A 25,757-nucleotide genomic window follows, 5' to 3' on the forward strand; every position below is an offset into this window, starting at 1 on the left:
CCCTTTTTTTTACTTTTTCTTTTTAAATATAAAATAAAAATTGGGTTATCCCATTCAACTCCCCTGAGTGCCCGACCCCGTAGAGGCCTCGAGGGACGTAGGACGAAAAAGGCATTTTTTTCTGCTTAAAATAATAATGAAATTTAAAGAAAAAGAAAACATTTCCTCTCCTGTTCTTTTCTTTTCTCAGTTTTTCTGACAAGATCTAAAAACAAATTTTAGCTTTTCTTTGACTATAAAAATATTAGAATATATATCCAAAATGTTAGTAATCAAAGAAAGAAAACAGGCAAACGTTTATCAAAAACCGTTTAAATCTTCCTCTTTTTTTCAAAAGATTAAAACTAATTTGTTAAATCCGAGATGCCGAAGGCACGGGCTAACAAAAACAGTTTTTAATATTATGATTGTACATTTTTATATTCGTAGAAAACTGGATATATTACGATGTTAGACATAAGTTTTCAGTATGGATGAGAACCAGTTCTATTCCACCGAATATTAATTGGTTCGAGGCCATACTGGAATAGTTATTTCTTTCATCGTATTATAAACGGCTTTCCGCGGATATAGAATGTACAATTATAAGATTAAAACCAGTTTTTTAGCCCCAAGGTGCCGAAGGCACGGGTTAAAAAAAACTGGTTTTAATCTTATGATTGTACATTTTATATTCGTCGAAAGCCGTTTATAACACGATGCTAGACATAGTTTTTTCGTATGGACGAGAACCGGTTCCTATCCACCGGATTCGAATGAATACGAGAAAAAGAATTACCTCATCTTCTGGTACATAGCAAGCAACTTTACTGGTAATATTTTCAAATCCTTTCTCTGTTATTTTTGAAGCACCACTTTTCCCTGAAAGATTTATATATTTTAGATTTAAATATCTTAAGTTATTCTTTGTGCATACTACAATAATATGATACAATATTGAAACTCAAGAGTAAATAAACATCTGTCAAAAGTATAAAATGTATGTTTATTGTTTATTGCATCGTATTACAAACATTAAACGTGGAAAATGTGAAAGATTTGTTCCTGTTTATATAGACGAGCAGGGTCCAAGGGTCTAAGCCAACAAAACAGAAACTACTTTTTAAAATTACTTTTACCAAGACAGTGGTCGATAAATTGATGATACACAAAACTACCACTTCTGTAAATTCCAATTAGTGGTTGAAACGTATTGACTATCAATTTAATGAACCAAATAATCAAAATTGAATAGAAGGCCTCATATTTGTTGAGATACGAATACTTTGGGGACGCGTGTAATAAATAGCTTAATGTCCCCAGCTACATCCCTGCAATTTGTAATTGAAATGAAAAGAATACCTTGAAGTAAATTATTCCAGGATTGCTGTGCTCCAATTCCCAAAGGTGTGACAATTCCTGTTTAAACAAATTATAAATTAAAAGTATCCTATAATTCCGGAGAATTTTATTAACTAACTTTTAATTATAGAATAAGACAAACTAACCTCAAGTAAATGGACATATTATAACTTGGATTTTAGACCAGATTTTCATGACCCTAATAAAGAGAAATTTGAAGCGGGCATAAGTAACAATTCCTCCCTTTATCTCATCCCCTCTTACTGGATGAACAAAATAAGCAATGAAAGAATCCCGTGTTTGCAAGCTAAATTGATAATTTTATATCTGTCAACATATCCACACATATTCTACATCCATAATAAAGTACAACCTAAATAAGTTTAAAGAAAATGCATACCATCTTATTAAAAAGTAGCGCATCCGCTCGTTGTAGGTGATGGGTTCGAATTTTAGCACACTGCGTCATAACTAGACGTTAAAAATGGTTCCTTTTCTACTGTTGCCTTGTGAGCGACATTAATAAGTAAAGAAGTAGGAATACCTTGGCCCATAACAGCTCAAATTATTACTTTGCACAGTTAGGAATTTCAAACAAACATTGTGCAAGCAAAGAATTGGCTATCTGTAGGCTTTTGGCCTGGTAATCTTAAACTTCATTAGCATAATTCAGTTCTATAGTAATAATCCTTATAATAAAGTAACAGTATCTCTGTCTGTCTGTACCGATAAGGTTCTCCTTTACAGTGTACCTTCTCATGGGTCCTAAGAAGGTTAATAGCTATTATGGAGGAGGGTACCACCACCTTCCCAAGAGAAATCGCAAAAAAAACATAACTAAACCCATCTAGCGGTGAAAAAATATTTTTTTTGCTAAACCGCTGATCTTAACATAGATTAAAAACAAAAATATTTTACATGCCCCTAGAGGCCTCTGGTGGCGTAGCCACTAGCTTAAATAAATTGGATTACCTATTCCAGTGACTACAACTCTATGCACAGGTCTTGACTGCTTCATATAGGTTCTAACTACACAATAACTCCGCTCCCTTGCACATAAACTTGTGGATAACTTTAATAGCACCATTTTTAGTCTGAAAAATTAAGTTTTTGACAACTATATAAAATATATCACAATGATAAAACTATGGAATTACAAAAAAAAATCAATAAAGAGCGTCTAATTTTATCACAGAAATCAGTAATGTTATGTGCAAGCTTCCAACCAAATGCGCTTATTAGGTCAAGCTGTTCTTAACTATGACCAAACGCATAGTATAAATAAACACATTATAAAACATTTTGACCTAATACGCGCATTTGACTGGAAGCTTCACCCAAACATACGAAATTCTGCGAAAAAATCGCTCTTTCTTGAAAAAGGTACTCAATTAACAACATTAGGGGTTATGCAAACTTACGCTTATTGTGACACTTATTAATGACCATTGTTTCCTTGGGGACCTTCTCTACAACATTTTATAAGCCTTATATTATTGTTTTATAAAATTACTCAATTATAAAAGGTCAAACATTGAAATGATTTTCTATGCACGCCACTGTTAAAAACTAAAAGCATTTTTAAGTCAATTTTTTTTAATAATTTTTATTCGAAGCCATGCAGTAAAATGTATTAAAGCCTTCCAAGAAAACATGGGGTATTTAATATAATAAAATATACTTTGAAGGCTAAGGATTAAGCAGAACTAGGGTTAAGTATCCTAAAAAAGTAATATGTAAATGAAGCTTTTTATTTGTGCCTACAAAAAATGTATACTGGCCTACCATTGGCAATTTAGCCTGTGTATTGGCCTATCATTGGTCATTTAATTTGTATTGTATGACGTCATTTTTTGTAGGCACTATAAAGAGCTTCTAGCTAAATATGGTTGGCATTGACACTCAAGGATGTATCAGACAGGGTATAATAAACATTTGGAAAAATAGGCAATTAGATGAAATAACAAAATTGTATGACAAAGTCAGATGCTTTAAGCAATACAATAAAACCTAACCTAATTTTTTTCTTCTTTCCTTCCCAACTATTCATTATTTAACATACACATTCCTGTCTTTGACCCAAAGTTAATTTTCTTACTTTAGGGAAAACCACTAGAACTAAGAAAATTAAACAGTTTCTAATTAACTCGGAAACTTTGCAGCATTTCATTTTGCTTTTCTTACTGAACATAATTGATAAATTAACTTGTTAAATTTTCTTTTAATAAGGTTATAAAACTATTTGACTAAGTTATATTCATCGTTTCTGATTTAAAAAAATAATAACAGAAATAAGACGTTAAACAAATAATTAAAACTTATCGCGTACTTTATAAAATCCAGCCCCCGCGTTTTTGTTGTTGTTGAGATATTTCCCGCGTTTTTTGTTGTTGTTGTAGAGATACATCACGTGTTTTTGTAATTAGTTTAGTTTCTGTCTTGTCCGGGAGTGTTACCACCCGCACTGCCAGCAGGACCAAGACTTCCCTCTTTTTCCAGCTTCAGGTACAGTTTAACAGCTTTCAGCTCGGAGCCACCAAAACTCTGAATGAACAGACAAAGCGTTAGAAGTACATAAAAACTTTTAGGCAAGAACATTTAGTTGGTAATTTTTTTCGCGTATTTTCCGTAAAGTTGGGTGTAACCTTTTAGTCAAATGCTCTTTTTAAGTCAAACTGTGTTATTAATAAGAACATTTGACTTAAAGCACTTAATATTTCGGAAAATACGCGAAAAGAATTACCCTCTTTTATCATTTAACTGCCATTGATTTCTCCCTTCCTAATTATCCGTGATGCTCATATTAATGGTATACAATATTAGCTACCCTCAATTTGTATGTTTGTATGTGAGCATGTAACACCTTGAATTTTCATTTTCAAAATTAGCTACAAGATAACTTAAGATATTGGATTTTCATTTCAGCTTTGCTTTTTAAGATTGTATGCGGCCTTCCTGTAAAAAATAATTTTACCACAATAGTTATTTATTGCATAGTGTTATAAACAGCTTTTAGCGTATAAAAAATGAACAAAACTAGTTTTAATGGGTATTATGATTTTTATTTTATTATTCGTGGAAAATTGTCTGTTATACGATGTTATACATAATTTTCAGTAAGACTGACCATCGGTTCTAATCCAGCGGGTATAAATCGGTTTCGAAGTCATACTGGAAATAAATTACCATAAAAAACTGTACCTGTTGTCTACCAGCAAATTCTTTGTGGAGTAGCTGCGCTTCTCTCATTTTTCTGGCCGTCCATAGTTGGAGTAAAGATTGTCCGTGAGGATTTATCTGTTTGGCTCTTTTCCCCGGCCCAGGAGAGTGTGGGCTACTCGATCTTTTGCGAACTAAAAATCATTATTTATATGACTAGCAGCGGCTACGCCCGTAAAGGCCTCCAGGACCACGTAAAATATTTTTTTTTAATCTATGATAAGATCAGCTGCTTACAAAAAAAAAATATTTTGTGGCCGCTAGATGGGGTAAGTTATATTTTTTTGCGATTCCTCTTTTGAGGGTGGTGGTACCCTCCCAGGACCTATGAGAAGCTATCCTGTCAAGGAAAACCATATCAGTTCAGTGGTAATCAAGATCCTTCGGAACACATACAAAGACAAGCAGACACACAGAGATCCGTTTACTTTATTATACCTATGAATTATTAAATAGAATCTAATAATCAAAAAACATCCCCTGTAGTGAATGATGTTTCAGGGAGGGAAGGGACATTGGGCTGTTTATTACACTGGTCCGTCCCTAAAGTTTTAAATTAACGTTTTCTCATTCGTTGACTTTACAACTTTAGGGACTAAATTGTATTTTGATGGGTTGGTTGAGTAAGTTGAGTGTCCAAACGTTCCAACCACTAATTGTAATCTACATAAAGGGTAATTTTGTGTATTATCATTAATGTTGTACACCAATTTATTTACCAATGCCTTATCCCTTAAGATCCCTCGTGATATTTGTATTATTAGGTGTGTGTGCGCAGGAAGATCAAGGGATAGGGCAATCGACTTTGAATTATAAATTAAAATCCTCAACGATGTTGAACAAAATTACCCTTCAGAAAATTAGAATTACTGATTCAAAAGTTTAGACAACGCTTGTTTTAACCAAAAAAAATTAAAATGAATGAGAGTGTGTCCATTAAACTTTGGATACTTGTTTAATTTACAATCCAATGTATTCTCCTTTCCTAATAAATAAGTGTCGGTTTGTCATCTTGCTACGATAAACAAACATGCCAACAATAAAAGGATGTCTTTATTATCTTACATAGTTTTAAAGTAGCTGCACATTTAAAATTGCGTATTTTAGAATAGTATTTTATCGCATCGTACTATAAACAGCTTTCCGCGGATATAAAATGTACGCGTATAAGATTAAAACCAGATTTAAGCCCCGAGATGCTGAGGGCATGGGCTAACAAAAATGGTTTTAATATTATGATTATATCCTTTAAAACTGGATAAAATGCATAATATTTAAGAATGACTTAGTCGAATCGGTTCTAATCCAGAGGATATTATTCGGTTTCGAAGCCGTACTGGAAAAAAAAATATTAAAATCCTACCATCTGATTTGTCCATAGAATCAGGAACAGGGGACATTTTGTCCAATTCTCTCAGGGCTGCATCTAATCCAACCTAAAATAATAAAAAAGGTAACAAACACAACCACACACCGACAAACCTTTTGGGTACCAACATAAAAAAAGTCCCCAAGGCCATAGAAATGACGAAAACGCAATGAAACCTTTTTAAATTGGTGGAATAAGTGAACACTAGATGCCTTTTTTTTCAAAAAGGCATAATAATAAAATAGGCATTTGGCGTGGCATTTTAAAAAGCTGGTTTAATTACACAAATATGAACACACACTATACCAGATGAGAGTGAGCTATTAGAAAGCGGATACCTATATCTTTCGTAGCAGCTGAGAATTTTTTTGTGACTAAGAAATGCAGAAGGACATAAAGACGTAGGATTATTTTGGGGGGGAAGAGGGGAGGTGTAAGAACTCAAAGTAAACACGAAATGTGTAGATTTTTATACAGAGGGAGCGGGTTAAATTCTAATATATTTTAAGAGATGTATTAACCCGCTTTAATTAAATGACATCTCGCCTATTTTTAAATTTAGGAGGGCACATTTGGTTGAAACAGCTTCAAATAATATTTTTTTTTTACAAAATCGATCTAGTTCACTATTGTATATATAAGAAAGGTATTAAATCGCCAAGATTCTTGCAATACTTAGCAACAATACACTAACGTAAGTATGAGTTCTTAAGAAAAACTTTTTTTCTAGAAAAAAGGGAGAAGTAGAAAAGTAGCAAGTAACATTTCTGCAAATAGAACTTTCAGGGGGTTAAGATAAGCTAAGTTAAAGATAAGTTTGAGCTGCTAAATTGAGATGTTGGCCTAGGCGGATCATGGAAAGGGGCGTCTTGGCTGCCACTAAAAATTGTTGAAAAAACGGAAAAAGGGGCATCGCGGCAGCAGATTATTATTTATTTTTACAGGCGAGTTTGGTTTTCTCAATGATTGCTCAATCTGCTTGCATACTTATAGCTTCACAACTAGCCTTAAAAAATGGAGTGACCCTGTATAATTATATTGAGGGCGAGTATACAAAATAACCCCCCTCCCCCATCATCCTAATAATACATCCTTAATTTAAGGTACAAGAATTTTCTAATATATCTGATGTTAGAGATAAGGACAAGGATCGCTCTACATTGTATTATAGATTAACGTTAAAGTTTTATTTATGGATTTTAACAAAACACTTTTCCATTTCCTTGTTTTTCAAAACTATTTTCAATAAATACCAAAAAAGCTAAAGAGTTATTGGTATTTATCTGCTATTTAGATTTATATTTGATGTATCACGTATTTATATAAAGAATGTTACAATACAAGATAAATTCCTAGCAACTCACATTCCAATTGTCAAAAATATCAATCAACGTATTACATTTTTAGTTAGAAAATTGGCATTATTCTTTATTTTGTGAGTGCAAATACACAATATACACCAACGCCTTTATATAACGGCAAGGTGGGGGGCGGGTTAAAGATTTTTTAGTCAAAATTATGTAAGTCGCAGCTTTTTTTAAAATAAGAAGGTGAGACACAGTAAAAAGGGGGGAGGCGGATGTGCCACTTTTTGAAACCAAAACTAAAAGTCAACAAAGGAACTCAACTAAAAAAAGAGTTACAGGTCTGAGATTTTGCATGGCAACTGTGAAGAAACGGCGGCGCAACCGCCGAAAACCGCCGTTTCCCGCCGAATTTTTTTTTTGCAATTTCTCGGCGGTTTTCGGCGGATGCGCCGCCGTTTCTTCACTGTTCCATATTGTAACCCTATAAAGCAACTGCCATGCAAAATCTCAGACCTGTAACTCTTTTTTAGTTGAGTTCCTTTGACTTTTAGTTTTGGTTTCAAAAAGTGGCACATCCGCCCCCCCCCCCCCCTTTAAAAAAGCTAGAGCATCTTTAGAAACAAGTTAAAAAAACATTTGTATCTTAATTCACATTAAAAAAGATAATTTAAACAAACACACGAGACATGCTCATGACGTTTAACTGAAACACAGACCGACAAAAATTATAATAAAAGTAGAGTAGCTCTTCATTCACCACAATCGAAACAAATTCATAAAATTAACCTTTTCATCCTTCTTTAGTAAAGGTTTCTGTCTGACCTCCAGTAGGCATTCCAAAACTTTCATGTGCTCGTTTGACTAAAAATAAATACAAGAATCAAAACATAATTATTAGAGTAAAACAATAGAGGGGGAATGAGTTAAATAACTGATTGTCCCCACCCCGATGACCCTGTGCCGACTTTCAATTGATGACAAATACTGAGATCACGTTTTTGATAATGGTTAAGGTGATAGGTTTCAATCTCAGCTTAACACCGCGTCATAACTAAAAGACGAGTTCCTACTGCTTCTATGTCAGGTGCACGTCATTATTAGTTAAAGTAGGGGGGATGTCTTTGCCAAAAATAAGGACGCAACTAATTACCATAAACAGTTTGGGCTTCTCAGGCAATGTCCCGCAATTAAAGAGTTGGTTGTATGATGGGTGTTACTTGACCTATCACCCCGGGTGTTGGGACTGTAAAGGAGACATTTGGCAACCCTTAGTAATCCTGGGTTGGTGGACCTGGCGTTTGAGTGTCATTGACAGCATTCCTACATATATGAAATAATTAAAAGGTAAACTTAAAGCATTTAACATTTAAAACATTTAAAATAAGTGTGATTTTCAATCAAATATTTCGATTTTCTAAAAATAGGACAATTAAAATTTAAATTAAAATGAAAAATATTTTGTTATGCATAAAATGCGATTAAATGGGATAAGACAATGGCCGATAAATCAATGAACATCGCCAATTATGTTTCCAAAAAAAACACCTTTTGTTAATTACAAGTAGAAGCTGAAACGTTTGGATAATCAACATATGTACTAACCATTTCAAATTCAACAGTCACCAAAGACGTCGAGCCAACGAATAAGAAAATGGTATAATAAAACTTTGGGGACAAGTGTATTAAACAGCCCAATGTCCCCTTTAGGGTTGGGTCAGATATCCGATTTGGCCGGATATCCGGCCATTTTTAATATCCGGCTGGATACCGGATATTAAAACTATCCGAATACCGGATATCCTGCTGATTTTTAATACTGGATATCCGGTTATCGTTAATTTGCAGGATATCGAACGGTGGCTAGATATCCAGCCGGAACCGGATATTTGGTAATAAAAATCAGTCAGATGTCCGGTAATAAAAATCAGCCGGATATCCGGTAACGGGCCAAAAAAGTATCCGGCCCAACCCTAGTCCCCTCCCTCCCTAGGGGTGTCCCTTTTATATAGCTTGAAAGAACTATTATTATTCATCCCTGATATAAGCTAACTATAACTTGTCTGAGAACTATCAGGTAGGGAGGGGACATTGGGCTGTTAATTTTACTAGTCCCCAAAGTTTTTGATAATATTTTCTTATTCGTTGGCTTCACATCTTTGGTGCCTTGCTCAATTTTAATTGGCTGTTTTTTTTAGCTGAGTGTCAAAACGTTTCGACCCATAATTGTAATCTACATAAGGGGTGAATTTATGTATCATCATTGGGGATTTACATCAGTTTATGGTCCATTGTCTTATCCCTTTAGATCCCTGTAGAACTATCCATCCAAGTGATGATATAACAAAACTTTAAGAAAAAGTTAAAAACAAACTTTTTAAAAAGTTAAAAGAAGCTGAAAGTGTGAACCGTTCACATGCTTGTATTTTTAGAAACAGTGAGACTACTCTACAAAAGAGGGGGTAAGATATCATCTTTAAAACAGCTATACAAAATGGACTATCATGTTCCTGGAGGCTTTTTCTTGATAATACGTAGATTAAAACCTTTTTTTGGTATGCAATAAGTCATGTTTTACAAGGGAAAAAAAGGAATCACAATCAACACAACCTCTAAGCAACCAAAAGGAAGCTGTATAAATTGTAACATATATTCTATCATTGGTAGCAAATATTACCCTTAATTTCTTCTTTCAAAAAATAACTATAGAATTAGACTTGAAATAAATTTTATATTTATATGTAGGTATTATATTTATAAAAAAAAGCATGAGCAATTTCCCGCTTTAGTCTCAGAAGAAAAAAATGATGTAAAATTACAAAAAAAGTGTCACAAAAATTTACATAATTGTCCCCGTTTAAGCAACATATGCCCAAACAGCTATGCATAGAAAAAAAATACTTAACAAATGCACTGTGCAACAATGAAGAGATAGAGGGGAAGATTGGCTGTTTATTACAATAGCCACCAACTTGGGGACTTCAGTGAATTTTGATTTTTTCATCCATTAAGTTGAGTGTTCAAACGTTTCAACCACTAACTTCGTGTGATTTTGTGTATCATCATTGGAATGTACATCAATTTATCGACCATTGTCTTATCCCTTTAGCTCCCCGACAACAATGTATACTATTATCCTTGTTCTATTAATCCTATAAGAATCTCATAATGTTATTAGTTCCATAATAGAGAAAAATTATTTGCACAACTCTTATGAAGAAATCCAATAACACAAAATCCAGATGTTTATGCTTGGCTAACCCATATCCCACCGTGTCTAAACCAAATATTTTACAATAATTTCATTTCGGTTGTAACTGTCGCATAACAATGGATTTAGGATATATACGTGGATATATTGAAAAGGAAAAATTTGTCGTCAATTTAGCTTGCTGATATGGCTCTCATGTATTGATCAGTTGGTTTATCCAGTAGGAGGGGAAGGAATTGGGTAAACAGGGTGGATGTAATTTTACCCAGCTGCGAACATCCCTTTATTAGAGCCCATGAAAATATGGTGCAACATCCAAGTAATAGAGGGGGGGGGGGGGGGGTAATGCAACCATCTCGTAATCAATGCGCAAATGGCACTAAAAGGGTGTGCAAAAAAAATGCGGACCTTTTTAAAATTTAGATTGCACGGCTTGTGTTAATATTAGAAAAACGTTATGCATACCATTAGAACCATTATGAAATCTATTTTTTGGAAATATAAAAACGATTCATGTGCTACGTATAGTTTAGGAGCGATGTGGTAAAATGTCCCAACTGCCTTAAAACTTGACTTGCGAGTAAATCATTAAAGATTAAAGTATATAAAAAATATGTACCTCTTTAAAATTCAAATTGCACGGCTTGTGTTAATAGTAGAACAACGTTATGCATACCGTTAGAACCGCTATAAAGTCTTTTTTTATGGAAATATAAGAACCATTACTGTGCTACTTATAGTTTAGGAGCTACGTAGAAGAATGTCCCAACTGACTTAAAACTTGACTTGAGAGTAAATTAAAAATAACCCCTTTATCAACGAATTGTGTTTCTTAAGCAATTAGAAGAAATAATGTTTTTATTTCTAGGGAGATTATTAGGGTTTATATTAAATTCTTGATCAGTGGCTTTTCACTTTCACTTTTTATCAAAATATTTTACACTATGAGTGTAAATGTACTTTTTAAGTAAGAAGGGGGGAGGGGGAGGGGTGTATCTACCTAATAACATAATATTAATCCAGAAACCTTATTATACAAATATTTATGATTTATGGTTTTTACGGAGATTGGGTTTTTAGGTAAGTCACAATCTAGTCCAGTTTTATTCAAGAATTAAATATTCTTGTTAGTCACGTTTTTTCAACAATGGGTATTTCCTCTTTAAGTAATTTCTTTAGGGGGTGAAACCTATGGTCATTCGCACAGAAATATATTTTGATAAATCCTATTCTATTTTTTTCTGTCCTATTCTACACAAAGTTATAACACAGGGGTTGTTCATTCGCTATTACAAATTATCACAAAATTTCCAGTGTGGCTTTGATACCTATTAATATACTTAGGATTAGAACCTGTTCTCAGCCATACTGAAAAATCATGTATAGCACCGTATTACAGACAATTTTCCAAGAACTTTAAGATAAAAATCATAAAATTAATACCAATTTGGTTAGCCCGGTCCTTTGAACACTCTTAGCTAACAAAACTGGTTTTAATCTTTCAATAATCATTTTTATATCAGCGGAAAGCTGTCTATAATACGATGCGATAAATAATATCACATTTTAAAAGTTATTAAATGAATTACGATTTTTATACTGTAATTCATACATGATACCTAACAAAATTATGCATAGCATTCTCATTAATTATTGCACATACGGGAGTGTTTTTTTCCAAATAATTCCGTCAATAAGATGGCCTAAGGGCATAATTGTTAATTTTACCGTCTTAAAATACCCATTCCAGAAGGATCAATATTAAAGCAAAGAGGTAAGTTCAGTTTTTGTTATACCTAGCGAAATGTGGTAGAGATGATTTGGTAATTTGGAATGGACACAGGTTATGACATGGAGAGAAAATACAATTTTCTTCTTATCTTACAATCTTTATATTTTTCACCTACATTTTTACTATTCATAATAACGAAATCGGGGCTTTCCAATAAATGGCTAAGAACTGATAAGCCCCACCACTTCACTATGTTCCACGAGTGACAAGAAATCGTTTTTTACATTTTGGAAAATACAATTTTAAACAATTGATTAGTAATATACACAAGTTTTTGGAAATATAGCCGAAAGGATTAGCTTTTACTATGAAAAATAAGAATTTTATGTGCAATTATACCAGAGGTATGGAATTAAGTTCCTTTTCATCATTGTAAACAACTATTTTTAAGGTCAACTAAACTACATTTCAAATCATCGTGGACCCTTTATTTTTAAAGCTATTTTTAAGTATTATATATTTTTGGAATCAGTATGTAATAATTTATACATTTAGCCTTTAAAAGAAGTCAAATCTCCATTTTTTGTTGTAATTGTAGATGGTTTTCTTAGCATACCCGATTTCTGTAAAATAGACAATTTTCTTCTAATGAAAATTTTACGTTTGGTTCCAGATCTTTTAAGACCAAAAAAGTCCAAGCAAATCCTCTTACATGGTGATATTAGATGTATGTATAATATCAGAGAACCTTACCCTGTGTATGCGAAGGTATGCGAAGTTTGTTTTTTTAAGCCCTAAAGATACTAGGGTCTATAAAAAAATAACAATTTTTAAAGATTTAAAAGTAATTTATTTTTCCACTTATTTCCAACACATATTCAATTAAACTAAAAGTAGAGAAAAGTTTTAAATAAAGATAATCCCTAAATGTCTAGGCTCTTATCTGAACCATTTTACCTTTTTATTGGGGGGGGGGAGGGGGGGGGGGGGATGCCCGACTTATATCCACATCTGAACCCATTAAAGCTAGAAGTATAAAAAATTGTATGTGGTTTTTAGTTCAAATATATATTCTTATTTAATTCGTTAGCGTTATTTACTCCCTTCACCCTTTTATTAAGCAACCTTTTTCCAAAGGTGCTTTCATACTTATTAAAAAAGACAAATAGAATTTGTATTGTTTAAGATAGAAAATGCTTCCTTTCAAGTAAATTGAAAATAAAATGAAAGTCTTTCATATCAGAGATTTATAGGGATTAGACAATGGCCGAGAAATTAATGTACATTCCCAATGCTAATACACAAAATTGCCCCTTCTATAAATTATAATTAGTGATTGAAACGTTTGGACACTGAACTAATAAACCAACCAATCAAAATTCAATAAATGTCCCACAAATTGTTATGCCAACAAATAAGAAAACGCTATTTTGTGAATTTGGGGACTATTATAATTAACAGCCCATTGTCCACTCCCTCCCTACATATACACACAGAAAATAAATAAGAAATAGGCTCATCTGTATGTAAACTTTAGATTAGAAATCTCAAAATACATATTTCGGCGGCGGCGATCGGCGGGAAAACGGCGGCAAATTTTCATATAATTTCAGTAGGTCATACATGCTTGTTAGAAAAGCTTATGTTTAAAATTTGAAGTCTATAGGTCAAAAATTGCGGTCTCAAGAGCTGTTTAAAGATTTCAGAGGGATCAGGACCTGCAGGATCATACCTGGACCCTGAAATTGACTTAAACACTTAAATTTCATATTAGTAAGTACTAGTATAGATTATTTTAGTATTTGGTAACTTAAAATGCTTAGTTTAAGGCAAACAAAATATTTTTACTCTTTACCTGTATGACCCTGCCAGGTTTGCTGGCATCCTGTGCCAGCCAGGATTGAGATATTTAAAATTTCGCCATTATATTGAAATATATATGGATACTTATTGCTATTTAAATAAAATTTCATCAAAATTTTAAAATATACACTCTCTATGATTTTTTGTCATTTTTTGGCTTTTCTGGAACACGGTGCACTTATTTTGAAATGAATTAAAATTAATGGGTAATCTTTTCGGGTATAGTCCCTTTCGTGGCAACGCACCTTAAGGGGCGATTCATCGTATTTTTCACAGTAGCTTTTCTCCTATTTCAAGCCCATGCCTAGGGCTCTAACCCTGCAGGGCGAATGGCCTAACCCTGTGGGGCAATCACCTAACCCAATATAACCTAACCTAACCTATAAAAAGCCATTTTCAAAATACGACGCATCGCCCCTTAAGGAGCGTTGCAACTAAAGGGACTATTCCCATCTTTTCATATAGCTTTCCCTGCAGCTGCTACACCTGCGGGGCCCTATCTCTGCGGGTCAACCCATTACCCAATATAACCTAACCTGACCAGACCTAAAGTATAGAACAAACAGACGATAAACTATTGGAAGGATTTCTCGCCACATATTTTCAATTTATTTAAAAATAAGGAAGGGGGTCAGTGCTCAAGAGGGTACTTTGTGAGACAACGTTAAGAAATGAGATCATAACATTTATATGAATAACATTAACATAGCAGGTTCTTAGAAGATCGAACTGAGGAGGATTTCTTTTAAAAATACGGCAAAAAATCCCCCAATCGCATAAAAAATCTACATAAATTAAATAAAATCATACAGGGTTTATTAGCTTAAGATTTTGTTTAATTTGTGTAGATTTTTATGTGAAATTTGGAGGATTTTTTACAAAATAATTTTGCCACACTACTAATTTTACCTCAGTAAGTGACCATAAGAATCCACCTCTGGTTCCGTAATCCGTAAAAATTAAAAAGGAAATTTTAGCAGACAAACACCTTTGTTTATTTTTAATTTTGCACGATTAATCTAATACAAACAACAAAATTTTACGACGGTATAATTTCTTAATAGCTTAATTTTTTCACAGAAATTAAACTATTAAAAATGTATTGCCTCACATTATACGAGAAAATACACAATATAATTCACCCAAAAAAAGCTTTATCCTAAGAAATGCGACTATTTACAGATGACTCATTATGCGAATGGAATTGAAATATAACGACTATCCTCTATTAAAATCTAAACATTTTCTAACCAATAATATGGCCGGATAGTTTTCACATTGACTAATTTAGATAGTATGTATCTAAATTTTAAATATTGCCCTCGTACGTAATCATTATTGTGTACATTTTCAGATTATGGGTATCTGTCATCATTATAACATGGATGACAACATCCATATAAGCGAAGCTGTGGTTCTGTAGGACAAACAAACATAATATTTGTAGAGTGAAAAAACTTAATATATGAGTCTAAACTAAATTTAAAGGATTTTTTGCAAAAATGGTTAAATAAATGTTATTGTTTTCGGACACACTTACATTTTTTAGACTTGTTTATAGAGATGCTTCGCTTATTACATTATACCTTGATGTAATTATTCCAAAATTCAGATGAATAGGTAGGATAATTATTACACATAAAAAATCATTGTTAAAAGGGTTAAAAATAAAGAACGTAGGGACTTTCTGAAACGATTATACAGTTGCTGCGCTTTCTAAAAACTGTTATAGACAATTCTAACATGTATAAACTATCGGACTGACTGACCCAGGTTATAGAAAAGCTTCGCTTTCAAAAATACATGTAATTATGTACTTTACAGTACACACACATATAAAACAAAAGAAAAGGCAAAAGTACAATGAAATGCATTCTACCTTAAAATATAGATGAGGTGGAATGTAGCTTATTGAATAGTTACATAACATAGAGTAAAAATAAGCCAAAAATTTGACATTTGTGGTTAAAAATCGAAGTAAAACAATGTTCCTAATAGCCTGTCCCATCCAACCTCCTAATTGTAAAAATGTGTTCTAGTTAGGGTTGGTAATCCGAATCCGAAATCCGCAATCCGTCCAATTTTTGGCCTATTTTTGGACCCAGTGTCCGAATCCGCAATCCACAATTCAAATTGCTGATTCGGATTGTTAATTTTTATGTCTTTAGTTGCACTTAAATTTCTTTTATTTAAAATGTGGCAGGAAAAAACAAAAAAGTATTTTATTATTTCTAAACTATACAAGTAAAATGATGGGTAGCATACATAGGTTTTTGTATTTTATTTTCACAATAGATTTTCATGCTTATATTAGGTTAGATTAGGTTAAGTAAGGGTTAAAAAATGGCCACTGTACGCCACGGGCTAGAATTTTTTATCTTTAATCCGAAAATCCGCAATCCACAAAAAAACAAGAATCCGCATTTTTGATTTTTGAAGAAAAAAAAACAATCCGAATCCGATCCAAAAATTGGTCGGATTGTCAACCCTAGCTTCCAGTACACTCTTACCATTTGAGCTTTTTCTTTCATTAAATTAAAAATGTATAGGTACATTCTTAAAGTCTTTTTTTTTCTATGTTTTTTTTCTGTTAATGGTTGGAAATTGTCCAACAAAGCAGAGATAGAGGGGACAATCGGCTGTTTATTACAGTCCCCAAAATTTTATAATCACGTGTTATTATTTAGTGGCTTTTTACTTTGAAGACTTTAGTGAATTTTGATTGGTTGAGTGTTCATAAGTTTCAGCCACTAATTTAATCTACATAAGGGGTGACCTAGAGCATTATCATTGGTGATTTACATCAATTTATCGGACAATGTCTAATCCCTTGATATCCCTGCCAAAAACGTTAATTTCCTATACTAAATGCATTAAAAGTTGTGTTATGTGGGCAAACGCAAACATAACAACTAGAGTTATATGTCCAGTTAAGTCCATGAGTAGCGCAGCAATAACGTGATGTCCCGGGCTTAGCAGATGCGCCCCTAGCATCTAGAGGCTCTTTAATGTATTAGAAGAGATAGAAAAGAAAAGTAAAATAGCGTAAAACCACCCTAAGACATAAATAAAATATAAAAGTAAATAGCTGAAATCAACCATGTGAATCTCTCTGAAATGGAGATCTCAATCAGTTATCAAAGTCTTACGCTACAGACAAAAAAACTTTATAACTTTATATATAAAACTAGCAGCTACGCCCCTAAAGGCCTTTAGGAGCACTTGAGGGGGAAGGGGTTGATTTCGACAACTTTTTTATTTGTATTTTAGGTTTAAGAAAAAAAAATTTTTTTGGGGGGGGTTGTGGGTTTTAGTCGACATTTTTTATTTCCAAAAAATTTTTTTTTTTGGTAGGGGAAAATTTTTTTTTTAGGGTTGAGGGTGTCCACTGTCCAACTCCATGAAAATAGCTTAAAACCATCACAGGACCAGTAGGTATATTCCCTGAAGAGAAGAGCCTAATTGGTTCAGTGGTTACTGAGATCTTAGGTTCAGATAGACAACCGGACAGACATACAGACTTATAGCTAAAAGTAGTTGAATCTTCAAAACCTTTACATCAATGAACTTAACTATAATTCCTAGAAATAACTAAATTATACAAGAGCTGCTTTTGGAAACAAAAAACCTAACCTGCTCGCTATGGGCCGTAGCAAACATTTCTAATTCATTCCATAGACCACGATATTGTTCCTCTCTCTTACTTTTTTTGCCTAAATAAAACATTATGAATTTCATACAAAAACCTATGGGACAAAACTATATATCTCACTATGGATGAGCCTCCAGCATCTAGGGGCTCCTTATAAGGAGGGGGAGGTAGGAGCATACAATCCAAACCCATCCCAAGGCTTAAAGATAATGGCCTAAAAATATTTTAGGACCTATGTGAAGATTACCTAGAAAGGAGAACTCGATCAACTTAATATGATAAATCTTTAATTATTTTTGTATAATAAACAACCTAAAAATAAATTACATATTAGATATTTATCGTTTCAAAGGTATACTTACTGACTGGAACAAGTTGACCCAAAGGACCAGGTAAAGGTATACTTACTTACTGGAACAGGTTGACCCAGAGGACCAGGTAAAGGTATACATACTTACTGGAACAGGTTGGCCCAGAGGACCAGGTAAAGGAAGATTTACTGACTGGAACAGGTTGACCCAGAGGACCAGGTAAAGGAATAGTTACTGACTGGAATAGGTTGACCCAAAGGACCAGGTAAAGGAATACCTACTGACTGGAATAGGTTGACCCAAAGGACCAGGTAAAGGAATACCTACTGACTGGAATAGGTTGACCCAAAGGACCAGGTAAAGGAATACTTACTGACTGGAACATGTTGACTCAAAGGAGTCGGTAAAGGAATAGTTACTGACTGGAACAGGTTGACCTAAAGGACCATGTAAAGGTATACTTACTAACTGGAACAGGTTGACCCAAAGGAGCAGGTAAAGGAATACCTACTGACTGGAAAAGGTTGACCCAAAGGACCATGTAGAAGGTATACTTACTAACTGGAACAGGTTGACCCAAAGGACCAGGTAGAGGATCTCCCTTTTGTTCCATGGTCATCATGGCAAATATCACTTTCCTGCACTCTGTTAAGTCCTCATCTGTCAAGCTTTCCTTAAATAAGAATAACCAATTCCCAAAATGCTAAGCTAACAGCGTTAGTATTTCTGTTCTTCATGACAAGTCATAAAAAAATGTGACAGAAATCATTGTCATAAAATATTAAACATTCTATCTCTACATGATTCTTCCCATGTAACTTATCACAGGTATGCCATCACATCAGCAAGTAATCTATGTTTTAACTTGTCTATAGTTATAATTGTGATTCTGTGTTAATGTGTATTTAATGATCCTATAAATTTAATTTTATCATGTTCAATAAAACCATGATCATTATCTATTATATACCTATTTTATATTAGTTCTATTTCCAGAATAAGCTGAGCTTTAATGTTTGACTAAATTATCTTTATAATAATTTCAGTATGTATATTATGTTAATAACAATGACGGTGCGAGGTGTTCAGTGTTGCTGAAAGTTAACCCTTGATATTATCAAATAGGCATGGTTTTAGCCTACTTTATCATGAACAACTTTTTTACTTTACTATGTGTACTTCTTACACATTTAGTATCCTTAATACATTTCTTTTTAGCTCCTCAGTTTCCTAAGACAGCATCTTATCCTTCTTAAGAAAGAAAAATACCTTTAACATTGCAGCATGTAGAGGCTCAAATACTTGAAGATTGAAAAGGGTTGTGGAAGAAATTGTGCTTGGTAGATACCGTGTAAATCTAAACATATAAACAGAATGAGTCAACAGAAATAATGCATCGGATGTCTTAACAAAGTCATCTATGGACAAAATATAATTGATGATTCACTTGAATTCGTGAGTTTAAGTGTAGTGTATACATTTACAGGCTCTGTCTGAAACCGCCTAAAAGCACCCCTCAGGAAACTATCCCAAACTATCACAAACAAATTACTTTTTAAGAAATATTTTGAACTACAGCTGTCATCCTTTCTAACAAAAAAGAACATTTTTGATAATGAAATTAACTCTTTAAAATCCTTTAAGAAACTACGCCTTTCATTAAACTAAATATGATTAAAACTTAATTTAAAGTTTAAATAATCACCTGGTTAATCTCTCCTGTGCTCTATCCATTGGAGTTTTATCCCTGGGATCTCCAAAGTGTGGGGCCAGCTGGTTGCACTTGATCAGATCTGCAAGCTCGTGAATTCTAAAATAACAAGGATCACAACATCTATAATAAAGAAGCTCTGAAACGAGAGGCAAAAAACCATTGACACTTGTAGAGTCTCAGAACTGAATAATCAGAATATTAATGCATAAAAATTTGAAACAGAATTGCAAATAAAATTGCTTAAATACAGGATAGTGTTTTACTTTTTAGAGATGCTTCGCTTATAACATTGTACTCTGTTGTCGTAGGAATCAGTATTCCAAAAATCAGATCAATCGGATAATTATATCACATGGGCCAGGAATGGAACGGACATTAGACTATATATTAACCTAGTTAAAATGGTCATAAACACGGTTTCTCTTTCGTTAGCTTGAAACTTTAAGGACTTTTTATTAAATCTTATTTGACTAGTACAAAATAGCAGTAAATTTCCACCAACGATGTTAATCTACAGAAGGCATCATTTTGTTTATCATAATTTGAAGTTTATGAAGTTTAAACTATCGTCCGTTGTCGTCCCACATACAAGGGTATTAGGTATTTATTATTTTTAATTTGTTTATGTTTGATAAAATTTTTAATATCCGAATAATTTTCCATACCTGTAATCAGTTACCCGTCCGCCAGGTCCCTCGCTGATTGATGGTGGGTCTTCTAATAAAGTCCTTTAAAATATGGATTTATTATTACTTGGATCTCACACCAGATTTTCATGTTCTCTAGTAAAGTGAACCGTGTAGCGGGCTAAAATAACCATCTTCTCCATCCCCGCCCTTTTACCTCCATCCCCTTTCTTCCTACTGAATGAATGGCCCGACCAATAAATTAACAGGGAAAATAGCAACCTAAATTGACGAAATTTCTTTCCCCTGTCATAATATCCACATGTAGTTTTCTAGATCTATTTTTAAAAACAAAATCTTTTAAATAAAAAGGATGATAACGCTTATTCAAAAGAATACAGCTGTATAACCAAAAACTGAAATATTTCGTAATTTCAGTGTTTTTTTCACATAAATTTAGCTGTTGGCTATACCTATTCCTGATAAGAATGCTGTTAGAGGGGTGAAATAATTTGATAGCTGGTGATATAATTGTATGCATATATAGTTATAATGGAAAATACCCAAATGTTTAAAGAGATAATGCAAAACAAGGATGACAACATCTATAAAAGCGAAGTACTGAAACGGTGGGACAAACAGACATTAAAACTTGTATAGTGTTAGAACTCAATAATCAGAATATAAATGTATAAGAGTCGAAGCAAAATTGTAAGTAAATTTGTTGAAAAACTGCTTGATACAGAATAATGTTTATGGGCATACTTACATTTGTAGGACTATATTATAGAGTTGCTTTGCTTATAATATTATACTTTGTTGTCCCAGGAATCAGTATACCAAAAAATCAGATCAATCGGATAATTAGATCACATAAAAATGTGTTGTTAAAAAAAGTAAAAAATTAAAATGTTTGAAATGGACATACAACCGACGGACGGCATCAATTTTAAAGTAGCTTCGTTACTAAGTTGAAATAATCAGAAATAATAGAATATTCATGAGGAAGATCGGAATAAAGAGCAACGCTGCCGACCAAAAACTAAAATTATAGAGAAGATTTGCCACTAATATCATACTGTAACCTGTTAGAGCTGAGGGTATGGATAAATATCTCTCCTCCGTGGGAAGTTAACATATGGGAGATAGTTTTCACACCACTACTACGTCTCTAGATAGATAGATAGATAAATAGATATATAAGTTAATATTAGGGAGATAGTTTTCAAACCACTACTACGTCTCTAGATATATAGATAGATATATAAATTAATAGTTTTAGATAGATAGTTTGATACACTATTAAAAGATTATTTTTAGATTTGATATTGTTAGTCATCTCTATAAACACTCTAAATATATGGATATCATTAGAACTAAGTATAAACATAAATTAATATAATAAAAGATAGATAGATAGATGGTAAACAAAAATAAAGTGCAAAAATTTTAAACTTTGCTTTTCAAGAAAAAAAAATTTGTAAAAAAAACTTAAAATTGTTGGAATAATAACGTTTTATGTATTCAAAAGCAAATATGTAATTTTAAGAAAAAGTATTTCAAAATTATTTTCTTTTTGCTAACAATGCAAATAGTTTTACTGAAATTGTTTCAGTATTCAGAATGTTTTTTAGTTTTAACTAGGTATATATATATACAATATACATTATACATATATTCATTCAAGATGCATAATATGGAATTCAAATTCCATAAGTAGCGCTTCAATAAAATTACATTAAAAGCCTTAAAATATTTTTTAAATATTGACAACAAACTATACTTACAAATAGTACCCAATAATAATAGAATTAGATTTTTCTATAGTAGCTTCACTTCTACTTTTTTATGATTCGGGTATAGTCCCTTTCGTGGCAACGCACCTTAAGGGGCGATTCTTCGTATTTTTCACAGTAGCTTTTCTCCTATTTCTAGCCCCTGCGGGGCTAATAGCCTAACCCTGTGGGGCAAACACCTAACCCAATATACCCTAACCTAACCTAAAATAACCTATAAAAAGCCAATTAAAAAATATAACGAATCGCGCGTTAAGGGGCGTTGTCACGAAAGGGACTATTCCCTATGATTCTTTTAAAAGGTACTTTTTATAGAGTATATTTAATGACCAAAAGTATCTAATTCAAATTTAAAGAAAATTTTAATTCTAACTGGGAGTTAATGAGGTTGGTAGTTAAATTAATGTAAGTATTTCCAGTACAAATACTTTATTTGTTGGTAAAAAAGGAACATTGAATATTCTTCTAAAAACAATATGGGTATAGTCCCTTTCATGGCAAAGCACCTTAAGTGGCGATTCTTCGTATTTTTTTACATAAGCTTTTCTCCTATTTCTAGCCCCTGCGGGGCTAATAGCCTAACCCTGTGGGGCAAACATCTAACCCAATATAACCTAACCTAAAATAATCTATAAAAAGCGATTTTAAAAATACGATGAATCGCCCCTTATGGGACGTTGTCACAAAAGGGACTATTCCCAACAATATTTCTTTGAAAAGGCTGTACAACCCATGGAACTTGTTCAACAAGATCTAAAAATCTGAAAAGGCTTATCATACACAATTGTGTTTTATTCATTTACCACCCACTACTACATTCTTAGTTATTTTGTTATGACTATTTGAGACAATTCTAATGGTAATGTGTTTCTGCGGTGATGAGTTTTCCGCGGATATTAAAATAAAAACTTTCAGATTTGTGGTTTTAATTCTTAATAATACGATAGGATTAATAACTTTTTATTATGACTCAAAAACCGGTTTTAACACAGCGGAAATGACTTGGTACTAAAGTGCACAAACCTGCATCTCCAACATGACACTTCTGCCAGAAAGCAGAAAGTTTGTAAGACAAGAAGATTGACGACTGTTCACTTCTGTTGGAGTTATCCTGCAATTATATTTCCAGTATGGCTTCGATACAGATTAATATCCGGTCGATAAGAACCGGTTCTCAGCCACACTAAGAAATTATGTATCGTATCGTGTTATATCCAGTTTTCTAGGAATATAAAAATGTACAATCATAATATTAAAACCAGTTTTGTTAGCCCGTACCTTCGGCATCTCGGGGCTAAAATAATCTTTTAATTGTACATTTTTATATCCGCGGAAAGCTGTTTATAATACGATGCAATAAATAACTATCCCTTGTTTTAGTTTTGTAGCGAAGCTATCTATTGGTGTTGATGGTGATTGTGCAGAAATGTCAAATGGCAGATACAATATATAATATTAAGAAATTATTACCTATATTAAAATCCTTTCAGACAAATTTAAACTTTTAAATAAACACAATTTTGTAAGCTTTTAATAACTGTAATTTTGAATATGTATTGTGAAAGTTGTTCTCTTTCTAATTAGGGTTATCATCGTATTACAATTACATAATATTTTTCTACGAATATGAAAATGTAAATTTAATTCATGAAATTAATACCAGTTCTGTTAGCCCGGGCCTTCTCAGGTCTAACAAAACTGGTTACATCTCATAATTTTTTATTTCAATATTAGCGGAAAGCTGTCTATAATACGATGCGATGAATAACTATGAACTCACCTGAAAGCCGCAGAACAATGATGGAGCTCGGAAGCTGAACTTCCCCTAGGGGTGCACCATTTTAATTTACATGTGTGGTATTCGTTTCCCTCACTCACTGCCAATACCATATCCTACAAATAAATAACACCAAGTTGAAAGCCAGTTAATTTTCAAACGGCTTGTTAAACAGAGCCTTTACATTTTTTGTTCTTGTTTTACAAAAAGCTTTTTTTATTTCTTACAAGGAATTTTTGTAAATAAAAACTTGAAAATCACACCCAATCTTCGTTATTTATGCAAGTTCTAATTGTGACTTTTGAAAGGAAATCAGTAATAATTGTGATGCTTAATTGTTATATGGTAATCATTAAGTCTTCAATTAATAATTTCGTAGGTAAATAATGATTAAAAATTGCACATTAATCTAGCGTAATCTAGAATCGTTAAATTCCTCTATCTAACTACTTATCAAAAAAAGAGCAAATAAAAGAGAACAATAAAACATAAAAATAATCATTAAAGTGAAACAATAGAGGGTGAAAGGCTTAAATGTCCCCACCCCGTGGACCCTATGGCGACTTTCAATCGGGTCTTTGAATATCAGCCAATAGACTCGCAAATATTGACACAGCCAAGTCGCTAAAGAAGAGCAAAAAAATCACTTTAATAGCAGACGAAAAAGTTCCGCAATACTGGATCAGATACTTGTCTGGGTTATACATACATCTTTTCTTAATACATTTATAAATCTACCTCAAAATCTCCCACAAGTCTTCTATGTGATTCAGCTTCGTGAAACAATTCGACATCATAATTAGCAGAACTTGAAGCATTTTGCTCCTCCTACATAAAAAAGAATGTCAGTATTCAAATGTAAAGATAAACAAACAAGCAGATAGAATGGAAAAGTATGCATAACATGTAAGTTGTCGAATAGATGCCAAGATTAGTGATGGCAACCCGTCAAATTTTTGGGCCGGATTTGGATTCCGGATTCTTAAAAGAATCCGTCAAAAAAATGGCGGATTCCGGATTCTAGCAGTATTTTAAAAAGAATTTTTTTTTTAAAATTAAAATTAAGTGCTACATATGTCCTAAAAATTAATGTTCTTGGTGTTCTCTATAATTCACTTTCGATAATCGAACCAGATTTTAAAAGATTTTATATGTAATGATGATAATCTTTGCCTTCAAAAAGAGGCAGTTGAAAGAAAAAACTCAAGACGCTAATTTAGCCTACCAATTAAGAATCCGAAATCCGCTATTAAAAAAACAGATTCCGGATTCGGATTCCAAAATTAGCCCAAACATTGGGCGGATTCCATATTCCGGATCCGGATTGCCATCCCTAGCCAAGATAATAAAAATCTTCTGACAAAATTATAGTACTCTATATTTGACAACAACTGAGAAAAAATATTGTATTTCTGATAAATGTTTGGTGTTTTCCATAGCAGTACTAGATTTTAATCTTTACACAAAAAAAATCAGCAATATACCTACAATAGCGTACACAAGAATTTTTTTTTCTTAAGAAATCTACCTAAAGTTCGTTAAGGTATTACCGATAGAATAAGTACTGAATGCTGTAGGGAATATCAACAAAAATATCAGTCGTGTATCTCAGAAAATTAAGACATTTGGAATTATAGAGTAACATTGCTATTAAATATTAACACCATAATACTGAATTGTGTTCATTTTATAGTGTAAGTATTAAATATATACCTACTACCATATTTTAAAACTTCCCCTTTCAATTTAGGTTTAAAAAAGAGAACAGTGAAAGTAATTTTTGGGGGAGAGGGAATTTTTTTTCTTTTCTATGGGCGTTTTCTCGTGGTAGGATAGAGGTAC

The 25,757-nt window shown here is 32.9% G+C and overlaps 2 protein-coding genes across 2 annotated transcripts in view; both read right to left on the bottom strand.

Annotated features, from left to right (window-relative positions):
- LOC145331444 (3-oxoacyl-[acyl-carrier-protein] synthase 2-like) overlaps positions 1-2,434 on the bottom strand; it is a 32,136-nt gene extending 29,702 nt beyond the window's left edge. The window contains exons 1-4 of the mRNA XM_080176090.1: positions 2,314-2,434; positions 1,342-1,398; positions 779-861; positions 171-205 (exon numbers count right to left, since the gene is read on the bottom strand). Of these exons, the coding sequence (XP_080032216.1) occupies positions 171-205; positions 779-861; positions 1,342-1,398; positions 2,314-2,428 (290 nt within the window). The 5' untranslated portion in view covers positions 2,429-2,434. The remainder of the gene's footprint in view (positions 1-170; positions 206-778; positions 862-1,341; positions 1,399-2,313) is intronic.
- Positions 2,435-3,708: 1,274 nt separating this feature from the next.
- asun (integrator complex subunit 13 asun) overlaps positions 3,709-25,757 on the bottom strand; it is a 40,711-nt gene continuing 18,662 nt past the window's right edge. The window contains exons 11-23 of the mRNA XM_080176089.1: positions 24,654-24,743; positions 23,919-24,031; positions 23,162-23,249; positions 21,428-21,513; positions 20,382-20,444; positions 19,708-19,812; positions 19,272-19,359; positions 18,561-18,675; positions 17,673-17,752; positions 8,023-8,097; positions 5,924-5,996; positions 4,543-4,694; positions 3,709-3,885 (exon numbers count right to left, since the gene is read on the bottom strand). Coding sequence (XP_080032215.1) covers positions 3,769-3,885; positions 4,543-4,694; positions 5,924-5,996; positions 8,023-8,097; positions 17,673-17,752; positions 18,561-18,675; positions 19,272-19,359; positions 19,708-19,812; positions 20,382-20,444; positions 21,428-21,513; positions 23,162-23,249; positions 23,919-24,031; positions 24,654-24,743 — 1,245 coding nt within the window. The 3' untranslated portion in view covers positions 3,709-3,768. The remainder of the gene's footprint in view (positions 3,886-4,542; positions 4,695-5,923; positions 5,997-8,022; positions 8,098-17,672; positions 17,753-18,560; positions 18,676-19,271; positions 19,360-19,707; positions 19,813-20,381; positions 20,445-21,427; positions 21,514-23,161; positions 23,250-23,918; positions 24,032-24,653; positions 24,744-25,757) is intronic.

The sequence above is a fragment of the Acartia tonsa genome, chromosome 11 (assembly GCF_053477335.1).
Source record: "Acartia tonsa isolate MP-2025a chromosome 11, ASM5347733v1, whole genome shotgun sequence".
Lineage (NCBI taxonomy): Eukaryota > Metazoa > Arthropoda > Copepoda > Calanoida > Acartiidae > Acartia > Acartia tonsa.